The sequence below is a fragment of the Manacus candei genome, unplaced genomic scaffold (genome assembly GCF_025592945.1).
Source record: "Manacus candei isolate 608988 ecotype Guabito, Panama unplaced genomic scaffold, ASM2559294v1 h1tg000009l, whole genome shotgun sequence".
NCBI classification, from domain to species: domain Eukaryota; kingdom Metazoa; phylum Chordata; class Aves; order Passeriformes; family Pipridae; genus Manacus; species Manacus candei.
This window is the reverse complement of record NW_026138057.1, coordinates 4,951,944-4,967,083: the sequence shown is the minus strand read 5'-3', so window position 1 is coordinate 4,967,083 and position 15,140 is coordinate 4,951,944. Positions and strand designations below refer to the sequence as shown.

Genomic DNA, 15,140 nt, shown 5'->3' with positions numbered 1-15,140 from the left:
CCTTTGCAGCATTAATGTGCATTTTTTTTCCTCAGGTTAAAGCTGTAGGGAACCTAGATAAGCTTTTTTTGGAGAACTCCTACAGATGCCAAAATATTGGCAATGTTTACTTTTCCTCTTCTTTTCCTTTTGACTACCTCTTATTTGAATGAAAAAATCAGTTGCCAATTTCCCATTACAAGCTTATTTTCCCTGGGACTCCCCCCACAAGATTTCAATGCAACATTGTTGTACCTGCTGCTTAAACTTCCTATAAATTATCAGGAACAGGGTTTTTTATATATTTTTTTTTCTGCCACTAAAGTTAACTCAGAACACTGATTCCTTCTTACACCTCCTTCTTGCTCCTTAACACTTCCCAAAGCGATATTTGGAGTATCCTTTTCTGCACTAGCAAGCTTGGGACACAGATAAATGCAATTCTTGTGTATAATATGTGGAATATTTTATGGAGGAAGATGTAAACACATTAAATGCTGTAATAATTGAAATAATACTTGAACCCACCATGATCCACTTACTGGGAAAACCTCTTCAAATTTTTCCCTTATTAATTTATTCAGGGAGCTTTGAGTACCTTACCGTGCACTTGTTTCAGTACCTGGATTAGGCAGAGATTTTCTTCTTTTTTAGGTTATTGAATAAATACCCTTTGATATTCCAGATTTCTTGAAAAAATTAAAGCACAACTATTGTCCTTCTTGGTTTGTGATTAGGTTTATAAATATAGGGCATCTGTTCAAGACCATATTTTGATCCCTAAAATATCAAAACTCTGACACTTATGTCATGGGCTATTCTAAAGCAAATATTTAATTGGAATGGTGAAATGTGAAAACTTCCAGGGATGTAGGAAACATATCAAATACTTTGGATAGTGGTGTTTAATATGAGAGTCCTGTGGGAGAGTGGTTAAAAAGAGCTTCCTAAAATATGGAATCATGCTACTGAACAAAAGTGTTATGAAACACAACTCTTCCAAACTCCCCAACTGTAGCAGTATCCCTTGAATTTACAGACATCCAGACATGAACTGTAGATAAGTGTATTGTAAAATAAAGCTTTTAAGGTAAACTTAGTCTGACATTTCAGAATATAAAAGATTGAAAGCATGTGAAATTGTAGGGGTTGTGTGGTAAACAAGGTATTTGGAGTTGTGCAACTGTTTACAAAGCAGATTAATAGCTACAATAATAGAATGCCAGAAATATTCAAAACCAGACCTATGAGTATTTTGCGAACTTCTTATATTAGCTGAAGTACAGACACTGAAAATTGCAGAGAAAATACTTGGCAGAAATACACATTCTTGGGGCTGGGTTCAGGTTGTACAGTAGGAATTCTTAAAATACAACCAAAGAATAATGGAGAGGAAAAAGGAAAATCATTTTGAGGTGTGATTAAAGTTTGAAATAATTACAAAACATGCTTTGCAAGCCATTTTCCAAAAAGATAAGTGATCTTTTTGTGATGGTGCTTCTGTGCTTCCAGTGTGACGCTGGCAGGGAGGGGGAGTTGTTGGTGTCTTGCAGAAGTCAGTTCTTGACTTGCACGTGGCATTCAAAGCACTGCAGTTAAATCAGTGTTTCTCATTGTTCCAGGTGTATCTCTAAGATATTCTAGTCTTCCAAGCCCTGTGTCGCCTTCCTCTGCTGGCCTTAATCACTAATGCTCTTCATCACCTTCCAACACCTCATTCCCATTTCCCTGTTCCACGCGCAAAGTGACAGGGGCAGTGGAGCAGGAGGAATTCAGAGGAAGTGGAGTTCACTTCCTCATCTCCTCTGAATGTTTATTTTGTCCACTTTCCAGTTTTCAAACCATACCATCAGAAGAGCTTTGCTTACATAAATTTCTGCTTTCAAATACTCTCCCCTTGAAATAGAATTCTGATACCTAACTTCTTTTGACGTTGCCTTCGTTTCTTGCCCTTCTTAAAGGATCCTGCTTCCCATATCCAAGTAGAAGTCCCTGGAATCCGTTGCTGTCAGGTAAGGATTAAACCACGGTTGTTTCTTCTGTTTGGGGGCAGCAATAGAAAGGTCTGATTTTGGTGGAAAAGGAAAATCAAGGAAACAGAGTATTTCAGGAGCACAGCCTTCCCAGAAGGAAAGACTTCACAGACCCATCATCTGTTGTCTTGAGCTTAAGTTGGTGTAGAGAAAGAGGATCTCTAGGAAGAAATTCTTTACTGTGAGGGTGGTGAGACCCTGACACTTGTTGTGGAGAAGCTGTGGCTGCCCCATCCCTGGAGGTGTTCAAGGCCAGGTTGGACAGGGCTTGGAGCAGCCTGGGATAGTGCAGGGGGCTAGAACTAGATGGTCTTTAAGATTCCTTCCAAGCCAAGCCGTTCCGTGATTCTGTTAAAAATTTTGGGCTCAGAATGACTCTGAACTCCACATTTGGGCCTCAGAACATTGAAAAGATGAGTTGAATAAAGTGGGTTTAACGTATTCATTGTGACTAATAGAATAACCTTAATATATTTTATACTATGCCAATATATACAAAATTTTACATCTAAGGTAGTGATTAAATGCTGTGCAATCCCACTCCATGTATCAGAGGGGTTGTAACTCCTTGAGATGTTTGAGACTAACACTCTGTTATTTTAAAAGTGGTATTACTACAGGGAGTACTGAATGTTTATATTGTCAAGGTAAAATAATGCAGCTCTGCACCTCATCTCACAGTTTTCTTGCAGATGATATTTCAGCAAAACTTCTGTGTACAGGTAGCCTTCTCCATGTGGTCCTACCTATCTGTTTCCTGGGAAAGCCAGTAAATGTGCATGCAGCAGGAAAAGGGCAGCTTTGGTTAGAAAGCTTAGCTTGTGCATAAAAAAATGAATGTTTTATGGTATTGAGCAAACTAGTAATTTAAAAAGAGAGTGGTTGTTGCTTAATATGTCCAGATATGTTACTTTGTGTTAGTATGCTGGTGTTTTAATGTGGTTTACAATTCTGTTGTTAATAGGAAGACTCCAAATTTTGTTGAACAATATAAATTGGATTTTTTTTAATTATTAATAAAATAGCTGCCTAATTTTCATTCAAAACCAACAGAATTTGGGCATAGATATCCTTTTGAAAATCCCAGTTTCAGAATTTAATTGATCCAATGGCCTCGATGCTGTCCTGAGGTTTGCACAAGCCATGAAGAATTCCAGGGAGCTAAAATTTACCATATTTATTCCTATAAATGTTTATCAAGAACAGTTTAGAGAAGGAAACCTTACATAAAGATTCCTGTATTGCGCCTACAGCAAGCGCACTTGTCCATGGCTGTGTGTCCAGACATCTGGGGAGTGTGCATCCAGTTTTCATGGTGCAGTGAGTGGGAAAAGCCATTTTAGAGTAATTAAGTTCTCAAAACTGGAAAGAAACTGCTTCAAATACTTTAGAAAAGAACAACAGATCTGAGATCTTTCAGTGTCCTGAGTATTATCAGAAGTATAAAGGAAACGTTAAACATACTTTGTGTTGTTTTGGGTCTATTTACTTTGAGTCTTCTGGCACTTTAACTGCCCTTTATCTCTTTGTGGATCTGAATTTCAGAAATGAGTGTGACTAAGTGTTCGATGCTGAATCAAAGGAGGTGTTTTCAGAACTTAAATACTTGTTGAAGCAACAAAAGCCACATTCACAGTTTTCTAAAACCCAAATAAACTTGTTTTAAGATCTGCAGGGATGGATTAGCCATTATTTTTTCCATCATGAAGTAAGACATAATTCAGATTCCTTGTTTTCCTTAATGCGTGTACAGTACACTTAGCAGGAATAAATAATATGGGATAGCTGTTGTGTATTATGGTATAATTTGTCTCTATATTGTGAAGAAAGTCAGAAGATAAGTCACTTAAACTTGGGAGAGACATGCAGTTAGGAAAAAAATTAATTATTATCACTTGTCACTCTTATGTCTCAAAGAAAAAAATAATTACTCAGTGTACAGTTACACATTACTTTAGGAAATTGTCAGGATGGAGATTTTCTTAGATTGGCATTTATGAAGACTGACAGTGCCTGGTAACTGCAATATTGATGGGGTTGACAGATTTTAAGTTTGCCTGTGCAGTGTTGGCCCACTTGTTTAGATATTTCCAATAACACTTTTTTTTCCATTTTGGAGAAGAGTTCAATATCTATGAGAAAGGTTTGGACAAGAGTTCAGTCAAGTTAACATTTTTATTGAAAGTATTTGTTGACCCTCTGAAATCCTGTGCAGTCACTCCTCTGTTCTTTGTCCAAGGTAGGAAGCTGTTCTCCATGCCTCCAATCTCCTACTATTGGTTGTTTATAATTCCCTTTAGAACTCCCTTCTCCAGTCTTCTCCAATATCTTTACAAGTGCATTTTATGTTGTTTCACCCAAAATGATGCTGTGCTGTAACGGGAATGTTTGAAGCCTTTCCCCTGAGCCCTAGTTAAAAAGTAGGAAGTTTTCAATACAGTTTGATTAGGTTTGTTTTTCTTGGTTGGAAGTTATAATGCAGTGGTTTGGAGATTTTTTGAAATTTTTCTTCACACTGTGGCATAAGGAGGATTACAGGTTGTCAGAATCAAATTGTGCTGTGTTTTCTACCATGGTTATAGCCTTTGTAATGAAATGTATAGATGTACCCTGCTCTGTTTTTATTAGAAGTTGGAAATTATCTTGAGAACTGCTTAGTTCTGCTTAGTTCTATGATATTTTTTATGTTCTTGTCAGAATCTGCCATGACAATTGCTTAATAAGCAGTTCAGATCTCATGGGTTCCTAATTCTACTCCCTCTTAAACTGATAAAATGTCCATAAACAGACAGTGTGGGGTGTCACCTTATATCTATAAAAGAGGCACTGAGGTCTGATTATTGAAATTATGAAGGTGCAAGTGAAGAGGAATTTATACCAGGTATTTTAGGAATTTTTATACCAGGTACTTTAGGAATTTATACCAGGTATTTTAAGAATTTATACCAAGTATTTCAGGAATTCATACAAAGTACTGAAAATGGAAGTACCCAAATGGGTTAGAAAACCATTATGCAAAACTACTAGTCTTTCTTCCACTAGTTTATATCCCTGTCAGCTTTGAGCTGATCTTGGCTTGACCTTAATGACAGTTTACCAATTCCCCATGCCCAGCAAGGTCTTATATCAGTCCTTCCTGCTTCAGGATGAGAAAAACATGACTGAACTGTTCCCACCACTCAGCAGTTCCTGAGTGATGAAATGAGAAGCCCTGTTGGGGAACTCTGGTTTAATTAGCACAGCTTTGAGTCAGCCCCCAAACCAAGGAGCACAAAACTTGCTATAAGTTGATTTTGTACCATTTTTCCATGCCCATATGACAGAAATCATAATAAACAAAAGAAGAAGGATAAGCCTTGCAGAAGATAATGAAGGCATAGTTTCATAACGAAGCAGCTTGGACCATTAAGGCTGGGTAGTCACAAATCCTGTTCAGTTATTGGAAACAAGTGACAACTTTCCAGTAATGGTTTCAAAGCTGTTATCTGCCTTCTGGATTTTCAGGAGTTCTCACTGTGCACCAGGGAGGTTACACCAGGACACATCTTTTGATATCCCATGACATTATGCAATGCACCCATCACATTGCATCACCAGTGAAATGCTGCTCAGATCATGTCTTTCCCTTGCATTAAAACTGAATGACAAAAAGGTTGAAATTCTACAATGAGAATAAATGGATTCCTACTGGTCTTCTTTATTGGTTTGAAAAGCTTGGGTAAATAGAGATGGAAGCATCTCATCTTTGTTGAAACCAGCAATCTTAAGGAACAGTTAGGAAAATTCAAACCTTCACCTTTGTAACCTCCACAAAGTTTTATTTTACAAAATTCAGGTGGAGAAATAAGATTTCCTAAAGATCTGGTGTAATACAACAGCCACTTGATTATTATTTTCCTTCCTTCCTATCTTCCTGCAGTGTTTGTGTGGGTGTTGCATCCTGTTTAGCCTTCCATCTCTCAAGCAGTTCAAGTTTCCCCTGGGAGACTTTTGCACATTCCAGTGCCCCTTGTTGTTCAGACTTTAAATCAGTGGCATTTTGATGTCATGAAAAGACATGACAGGATTATCAAATTAAAAAAAAAATCAACATTCTTTTTGCATTATTGTCCTTTTATGCTTGAATGGAGACAACCTTCAGGTGATGATGATCATCATCATCTCAGATGATCCCAGTGTAGTACAAGATCTACTTCTATGGCTTTTTTTGCCATTTTTTTGGTGTCTTACTACTACATTCTGTGCTTCTCTTTTCTATGTAATGCCTTTAGGGAATTTCAGCAGTGACTTGCACAGTGAAATAGCAGCAGTGAATTATTTAAAATAAGTATAGTCACTTTAGCATGATTTAATAATTAAAACCCCGTTTTAAGAAAAAGTCACTCCACAAAGAGAATCAAGAGCCCTTGTTTGAGAACTGGTGGCTTTGGTCAGGAGCCCTGAAGTTTTTGGATTACCATGGAATTGTCAGCTCTGACAGGTACAGGAAGATCCTCTCAAGTGGCTTGAAGTCTCTGGTGTCTTATTTGCTTTCTTATCACTTACTAAATTCAGACATAAATTATTATTGCACTTTCAGATCATTAAAAAATGCCTTTCTCTTCTTTCCATTGCTCTCTTCCATTTATTAAGTATAATTGTTTAATAATGCAAAGTAATTTATTAACTTGAATGTGTAACTTTAAATATTTTATTAACAAATCCAGGGTTTTTAATACAAAATGTGGAACACTCACTCTTGCTGTGTACATGCACACGTATATATAGTTAGAAAAGCCTATAGCTGGGTTTCTATTTTCCACATATATAGGTAAAAATCCCTGAGAAGCCCAGTGTAAATTGTGCTCTTAGCTTTGGATTACAAACAGCTTCGTTTAGGAAACCACGCAGAGAAAGGTATTGGCTAAGGAGGTAAAAATATTTTATTTTCCTGAGAAAACAAAGTGGTTGCTGTGGGACAGAAAATTATCTAATGATGGCTTTCACAGAGATGTGCAACTGGCTGGAATTAGAATATTCAAACCACAGTGGGCAAAAATGTTGATTTTTCTAGGTTATATTTGTGGAAGATTTTTCTTAGTGGAGATCTAGAAACTTTCAAGAACAATAAAGAAATAGATATTTTTCTGTAGGGTACAATGTAATTGTTTTTCCTTTTCAGTCCTCTGCAAATGAAACATTTGTTTAGTCAAACTGCTTTTAAATACCTGTGAAGAAAATCACAGTCCTTGTGAGTGCTCAATGATTTCTTGATGTGTCACCTCATACAAATAATGATTTTTTTTGTGTGTGTGCATGTAGCAATATAATTAAAAATCTAAGCAATAAATAAAAGTTATTATCTAAATTTAACAATAACCTGCTTAAAAGGTATTTTTAAATGGTGGAAAGCTTGAAATATGATGTTTTTTTAAATGCTGCTGTGCGAGATCTAAAAGCATCATCTTTCAACTTACCAAAGAGAATTATTGAGTCCAAGGCAACTGGGCAGGCTGGGGGTTGTTTGGCTCTGTGGAATGTGTTATGATCCCCCAAAAGCTTCTAATTAACTATCTTACCCCATCCTCCAAGTGTAAGAGCTATGGCTTTAGCCTTTTTCCCATGATACTTCCTATGACACGGCAATTTTTAAGAGCCCCATCTTCTCCAATGGAGAGGCTACAGTGTCACACCAGGTCTGCCTACATGGAGACTGGTAAAACCAATTAATTTAACTACAATTAAGCACCAGGGGCATGGAAATATTAGACCTATGCAGGTATTTGGTGCCTAATGCTATAGAAAGGTACATTTTGGAATGGTTTTTTTTCCTGGTTGTATGCCTGGGCCCCATTGAAGTGTATCTTTCAGAATTCAATTAAATGGACGTAGAAAACACATTTAGTGGTAAATCCACCATCCCTTGGCAGCAGTGCTTTTGTGGACACTTTTGCTTATCCAGAAGAATGACAACCTGGCATATCCAGAAGTTGTGTAGAGGCTTCTCAGGTGAATCTGCATGGAATGTCTTGTTAGCTCTGTAATTCTTGCCTTGCCAGACCCTCCTGACTCAGAAATCATGCATGAGCCATGTTCTCTTTTGCTCCTTGATCTGGGAATACGCTGCAGAAATGCCCAAGCCCAGCAGCGCGTGCTGGATTTTGCTCTGTGCTTGCTGCACTGAAGTGCTTTTGTTGCTCACATGAATTACTTAGCACTTGTACTCTTTTTAAAAAAAGATCTTAATGTCCTCCCTAGCTTATTATGGACACTAGTTTCTAATGCCTGTAGATTAGTAGTGAGTAAATGCCTTGAGAAAAATTAGTCTGTTCTTGAATGAGAAAAAACCGAATGTTTTCATTCCTTTCATAACTTTATTCTCTTAACAAATTAGAGGTCTTTGTTATCCAAAGAGATTTCTGCTGTGGTCATGCTTGGAAGTTCCACTAGCTGTGTGTGCCTTGCATAACTGCATGCAAAATTGCTGCTCTAGATTATCCTGCTTTTAGCATGAATAGCTAAGGATGTGATCTTGCAGCATGATTAGCCTTCTGGGATCCTCTCAAATTCCCTGAGTTTCTAACCTGTAGTATCAAGCTAGCTAAGTCTTACTTGTACTAGTGACAGGCTTTTTCTGAATGTGCTGTATTTTGAAAAGTTACTGAAGTCAACAGTCCTGTGAGAGAGACCATTTACTGTTGAGTGTGATCATGATTTCTGTCCTTAGTGTGTTTGTGCCTCCATTTGCTCAAAAATATCCAGTTATTGCCATCAGTAATAAATTTCTACTTTGTTTCAGTTTCCTATCTCCTTTTCCACAACTTTTTTCACAACTGTTCCCTAAATTTTGTCTCATAGTAATCCTCAGATTCATGTTGAACTACTTCATCCATTTTTTACAGTGTCTTTACTCAGTTCCTGCATTACAGGCTTTTCTGTGGTGACAATGTTGTTTTCTACCAGCCAATCTCCTGAACTTTCTGTACTTACACTCCCTTTATTTGTTTATGGGGTCTATTCATCACTGCTAACACAGTCCCTGGACCTTGGGGTTTCTTCTCTCCTCTTCTTTTTTGTCTGTATGTGTTTGCATGTCTTTCCTTTACAGTACTCCCTTTTGGTCAAGACATATTTCTTACCTGGCATTAACAGTTGTGTGTTGGGAGGTTTGTTCTCTAGGCATCACCTGCACTGGGTAGGTATTGAAAATGCAGAATATTGATAGATACAATGTTGTAAAAGCCAAGAAAATGCTCCTCAGCCACAGAACAGTATTTAGGAGACAGCTGCTTCCCCCCCATCTTTTTTCCTGTAAGGGAGAGTGACAGAGGAGATAAGAAAGATCAATTGGATTTACAAAGGTTTTCCCAGGCATAATAGTGCATAGCAACAAAATCCCTGACAGTTCCGCCCTTTAAGGAGCACAGAGGAAGGTTGAAATCGGTCAGTGAGCCTTAATTAGTGAGAGTCTAAAATAAAATCCACACTGAGACAGAGTAAGGTGATGATAAGGAGAGAGAATCTGTATTTTGTTTATGCTGCTATTTACCAGTAGCAATGTCTATTTTCAGAAAAGGCTATCCATTCCTGGCACAATGATCAGAAAGTCTCATGTAGTCTCTTCTGAAGAAGGCTAACAACCTTTAAATGCTAAGCTTCTTGATTATGTAAGCTGAAAAAAGTACTAAGTCAGAGAAAATTCTGCCCATTCTTTTAGATAAGGGACCAGTGGAGCACCAGCTAAAAATGAGTTTCCTAGTTAATATTTGGAACCTTGTCTATTGAAGTGCTGGTGATGTTTGAAGAATTAAATGGAAGGCTTACTGGTTGTTCTTCTCTTGGATCTATACTCTGGAGAATCTACAGTTGTGAAATTTTTCACTTTTCCTCCACAGATTATTCCACTCTCTTGTTGGATCAAAGCAGCAAAAGGGTTTTCTTAGTCTAGGTTGCACTAGAATACAGGGCAGCAGTGGAGGTAGGAATAAACTGCACTCTCTGCACAGCTTTTGGATAGAAATGGGACTTGTGATCATGGTGGGCTATGGAGAAGCTACTTGACTTCCACCTTACCTGTGTGCGCTTCCCAGTTATGTGCTTAGACAAATCCATGAACTGTGGTTGTTCAAAGGAGTGATGGGGGAAGAGAACTACTTTTGAATACCTTCAATGCTTTTATAGTGTCCTACATAGGACTCTTGTTCTCTGTCTTGCATCATTCAAATGTTCCTTTTATTTCTTGACAGAAAACTGCTCCCATTAGAACCCACAGCAAAAGATACACCACCTTCACTGCAAGTAGGATTTAAACACTTGTGTTTTTCCCTTCATTCATTACTTGAAAACTTGTAGATTAAGAGGTGCAAGTGCTCCAGTGTCAGAGCTCTGTGACTCTCTCAGTGATGTAGGAGCTTACTCAGAGCCTTTGCTTTTTGTTGAGTTTCCAACATAAATTTAAATCGCTAATGAGTTACTCCTGCGTCTTCGTCATTTACTGTATTACTTTTGGTGTCTGTATGGTTTGCTAAATCCTTATCTTAAAGTGGTGGCTGGTGTTCAGAGACTCAGTAAGCTCTGAGCAGAGGCTGTAGGAATTGCACTTTACTCCTTCGTGCCATGTGCAGCATCCCAGCGTACGCTGCCTTCTTGTTAATGTACTATGTGGCATACACTTTCCTGAGTCATTGAGTACTGTGATTCCTAGGCATCTTAAAGCAGTAATCCATTTTCATTTTCTCCATTGAAAATCTCTTTCAGATTATATCTCCCAAATTCACTGGGAATCACTGGAATTTCGCTGTATTTTCTTCCTGTCTTCCAGTCCTTCCACCTCCATTTATACTTTATTTCTTGACCTCAAATGTATCCTGTGAGTCCCATTTATTTCTCCTCTTTTTCTGCTAATAACTCCTTTGATGTTCCTCGCAGCTTCCATACTAGTATAAAGTGAAGCATGGTGCTAGCCAGGGGGACTTAGGGTGAATTACTTGTAAATTTCTTGCCAAATTCTTGACCAGGAAAAATTATTCAAGGTGATTCTATAGAAGTTTTCCTCAGCTTTATAAATTTCCATATATTCTTTTTCTGTTTCACTGCCCTCCACCAGTCATCTTCCAGCTGAGGGAATGGTCTTAGGCTTTCCTGATTTCCACTGGGAACATGGCAGTGAGAATAATCTGTGACTGTGTTTCTGATCCCTGTTGCAACAGAGGTGTCCTGGGGACTGTGGTCACCTCTCTGTTATCTCAAACAGTGGTTCCTGAGAAGCCAGAGTTGCTGGGGACTCTTACGGGATTGCTGCACCACAAGATTGCAGTGAAATTTTGTCTGGTGTTCACTGGTAGAGCTGAGGGCTGGATATTTCCCTTGATTTAGGTCTCTACCACAAATATTAGTAGACAAAAATATGCTGCAAGTGGTTTGAATTTGCTTCTCAACTGATGCTTCCTAATGTAAGATCTGAAATACATATTTTATGTTACCTTGTTTTATCTCTCTTATGTCCTTTTTTCTTTGGTACGTAGTATATTTTCCATGTTTATTTACTTTTTTGTTTATAAAGATATCGTGTTTATTTCTTAAATTTCTCATGACCCTGACCTGTGCCCCTGAATTTATGAGTACAATCACCATCTTATTTTGGATGTGCTTCTGTAGATGACCACAGGCTGGATCCTAGGTGGCCAATGCCAGATGATGCTTCCTCCAGTGAGGAATACATATGCAGTTTGCTTGTTGATACAGTTGTTCTCCTTTCTCTGATCCCATTCTTTTTTAGGCTTTATTTGCATCACTTCTTGCCTGGAAGAAAACAGAGTTATTTTGAAACTTGAACACGGAAGTCAAATTTCATTGTAGTAGTCATGATGTCCGGGGGTGTGACTGCCAAATAATATCCAGAACAGTTCTATTTTCATAGTAATGTCTTGGATGTCAGCCATGCATTTTCCACTGAATTAATGAATATCACATCTACCACTGCTGCCAGAAACATAAGAACAAATGGGAATGCTTCTGAAATAGAATGTACTTAAAATTGCTTTTTGATGATCGATTTAAAGCTTGCACTTTGTTTATTCTTTCAGTTATTTACCTGCTCTGACTTACTAACCTATATAAACAGAGAGTCCTTTTTTGTATTCTTGTTCCATAAAATCTGAACTCAACTGTCAGTGCAAAACTCGATCTGCAGGCAGCATCAAGAAACAGGGGGGGAAAAAAGGTCTTTCCTCAACATTTTCAAAGATTTTAAAACCCAAGTGAACCAGGAGTAGGTATAGTATTGTGATATCACTTTAATCATTAATCCACCTCAAAGACTCTCCAGTGAGCAAGCCTTTCTTTCTCAATGGGATTAACCACTGAGAACATTACAAATGCTGCAAACACCTACATATTTGTACAGAGATAACCCCCTGTTACAGCAAATACTTCCTTTTTTTATCTTTTCTTAGTTATACCAGCATGATTCATTAACAATTATTTTTGAGATGAAGAAATCTGGGCTACTAATATAATTTAAAATGCTGTTACTTTAATGAATAAGTCAACAGTGTTTTAGTTTCTATTTAATAGCAAGTGTCTAAATGGAACTAAGGATAGCGAGACAATTATCAGCTTATTGGGTTTTATCTTTTGAAGATCCTGCTTGATAACATGACTTTAGAGCTTACTATCCTCTATTTAGAAGAGAAGATATTTTGGGGGATCAATGGTTGCATTGCGTATCTACAATCTTTAGCATAAAAGACAACTGGAGATTTGCAGGGAGAGACTCTGCTCAGGTAACCCAAATGTGGTCTCAAAAGTGTCAGTATGACTTAACTCAGTGCTCAGCTCCACTTTGGAGTTCAGGTGATGAGAATAAGAGCAAAGGAGGAATTCTTGAAGATCACTTATACTAGAAAAGAGGGGAAAATAGTGTGCATAGGATAATGTGGGTGCTATAATGGTGGGGTTCACTGTTTACAGTCATAGTTTTTTGCTTTCTCAAGCGTTGTGCAAGTCTATGGGATATGGGTGTCTTACTGGCTTCTTCTACACTCACAACCCCCAGAAGTATCCTCTCCTTAAATTCTCTTCTCACTGCTTGCAGACTCACGGGCTTCAAGGAGGCTGCAGAGTCAAAAATTTTATTCTCTTGGTGCTTAGTTTATTTTTTTGTTGGTAGTACCTCTGCCAGGATAAAAGTGGACTCCTTTTGCTGCTCTGCTCTAATGTAAGAATGAAAGTGGTAATGCAAGTTTTTTGTCATTAAGTACATCATAAAGTAGTGTGCGTCTCTGGGAAGGCAGCCAGCAGAGTGAAAAGCTTTCACAGTTCTCTAGTTCCTTTCCAGCCCAGCTATGTCTCCTCAGTAAAATACTGTATTCTTTACTCAATGAAAATACTATCCTCAAAGTGCAATAAGGTGTTAAAAAATTATAGCAATGTCATATTAGCAGCTTGATTGTTCCCTCCTCTCTTCACAATTAAACTTTGGCATAGGAAGATTGGATGATTTTTTTTCCACTATTTTTAAGTGTTTATAGGTTGCAACCTCCTAGAAATCTTTCTCTTCTAAAAACTGTTTTCTTTTGTCCAAATCCTCCTCTCTCCCTATCCATTTGTCTTGGTTGCTAATTTTATGTAGCTTTGCCATGGCAGGGTATCTTCTAGAAATTATCTCTTATATGCCATTTATTTCCTCTTGGCTCTGGGAGGTGGGAAGATTATCCTTTGAGAGTTGGTGGTGGAAGCAGTGAAAGGCAGCTGTAGCCATGAGAAGAAGGGAAAATGAAATTGAAAAATGGCAGTGAAGGACACAAAGATTTGAGAGTGGAAGATGAGGGGAGAGCTGGAGCTAAAGGAAGATGTTATGAATCTGTTTCTTTGCTGTTTTCTTATCATTCCTGCCTTGGCTAACTCACACTCATGCATGAATTTCAACAAATAAGTTTACCCAATACTCCCCACCCTCCGAATACACTTGTCTATGTAAATTGTACTGGACTAACACTTGTACCTCTGTCACAACATTTGACCACTTTGACCACTTACATATTTGGAAACTTCTACAAGAGTCCAGTCTTTTTTTTCTTCCCCAATTGGGAGCATTATACACTTTTCAGTTATGAAAATGGTGTTATTCTAAATAAAACTGACATGATCCACCAACACTTTTGGAAGCACAGATGCTTTGTCCCACTATTTACTAAAGAGGTTCACACTTAGATTAAAGCAGTGAAATCAGATCACTGAATAAGGCCTGGAACAACATAATGATTTAAGGAATTCATGGAGAGCTTCTGGGAGGAAGAAAGTTACACAGAGGCAAAATTAGATTGTTTTCTGTACAGTACCAGAACACAGAAACACCATGCAGTCCAGTCCAATACTGGTGCATTTGTTTAGCTAAACATCTTGTGTGGTTTTACTTACCTTTGTTCTCCTCTGCAACATCAGACTGCAACCCACAAACTCACACCACAACCCACAAATTCAAATACTGCATCTGAGGCCCATCAGTTTCAGACATCAGAAGAGGAGTCAGGCATCTTTGTTTGCAGGAACCACCAGCCGTGAAATTCTCTGAATGACATGGGTTTTAATTTATCTTTTTCTTCAGCATAAACTGTGTGGGTTGGGATATGCACAGCCCCCTCATGTTAAGTGATATTTTTTCCCAACTCGGTGTATACATAATGCAAAGAATGACATTAATTTGTTATGTACTCAATGCTTCTGAGTGGTGCTGCATCAGGACAAGATTTTCTAGTGTATTATTAGAGGAGAAAATTTCTCCACCCTTTCACCAGCTTATTTAAAGAGCACAAGAATTTGTAATGGGTTATAATTTTATTTTATTCATATTTTCTACCCTATTGTTGGAGGTAAAAGAATGCAGCTTCAGGGGTTCACACTTGACTGCTTTCAGTCTGAGGTAAACAGATCTTTCTGTCCAGATACTGTAGAAGTTGTTAATCTCTTGCTTCAATGACACTTCTAAGTAGCTGGTTGATGATAGTCTGCTGCCGTATAAAGATGAACCATTCTGGATGAGTTCTACTTACTGATGAAAACAGACCTGGAAATCAGCCCAGTTCATATTTAAAGAAATCAATTACAACAAGTAGTTTCATGTTTTATCAACTGCAAATCACCCTGTTG

At 37.9% G+C, this 15,140-nt stretch overlaps 1 protein-coding gene across 2 annotated transcripts in view; it reads left to right on the top strand.

Moving 5' to 3' along the window:
* SHANK2 (SH3 and multiple ankyrin repeat domains 2) overlaps positions 1-15,140 on the top strand; it is a 339,413-nt gene that overhangs the window by 108,139 nt on the left and 216,134 nt on the right. The window contains exon 13 of one of the 2 annotated variants that reach the window (XM_051776895.1): positions 1,941-1,991. The exons of the other annotated variant lie outside the window; for it this stretch is intronic. Within the exon in view, the coding sequence (XP_051632855.1) occupies positions 1,941-1,991 (51 nt within the window). The remainder of the gene's footprint in view (positions 1-1,940; positions 1,992-15,140) is intronic. 2 annotated transcript variants of the gene reach the window in all.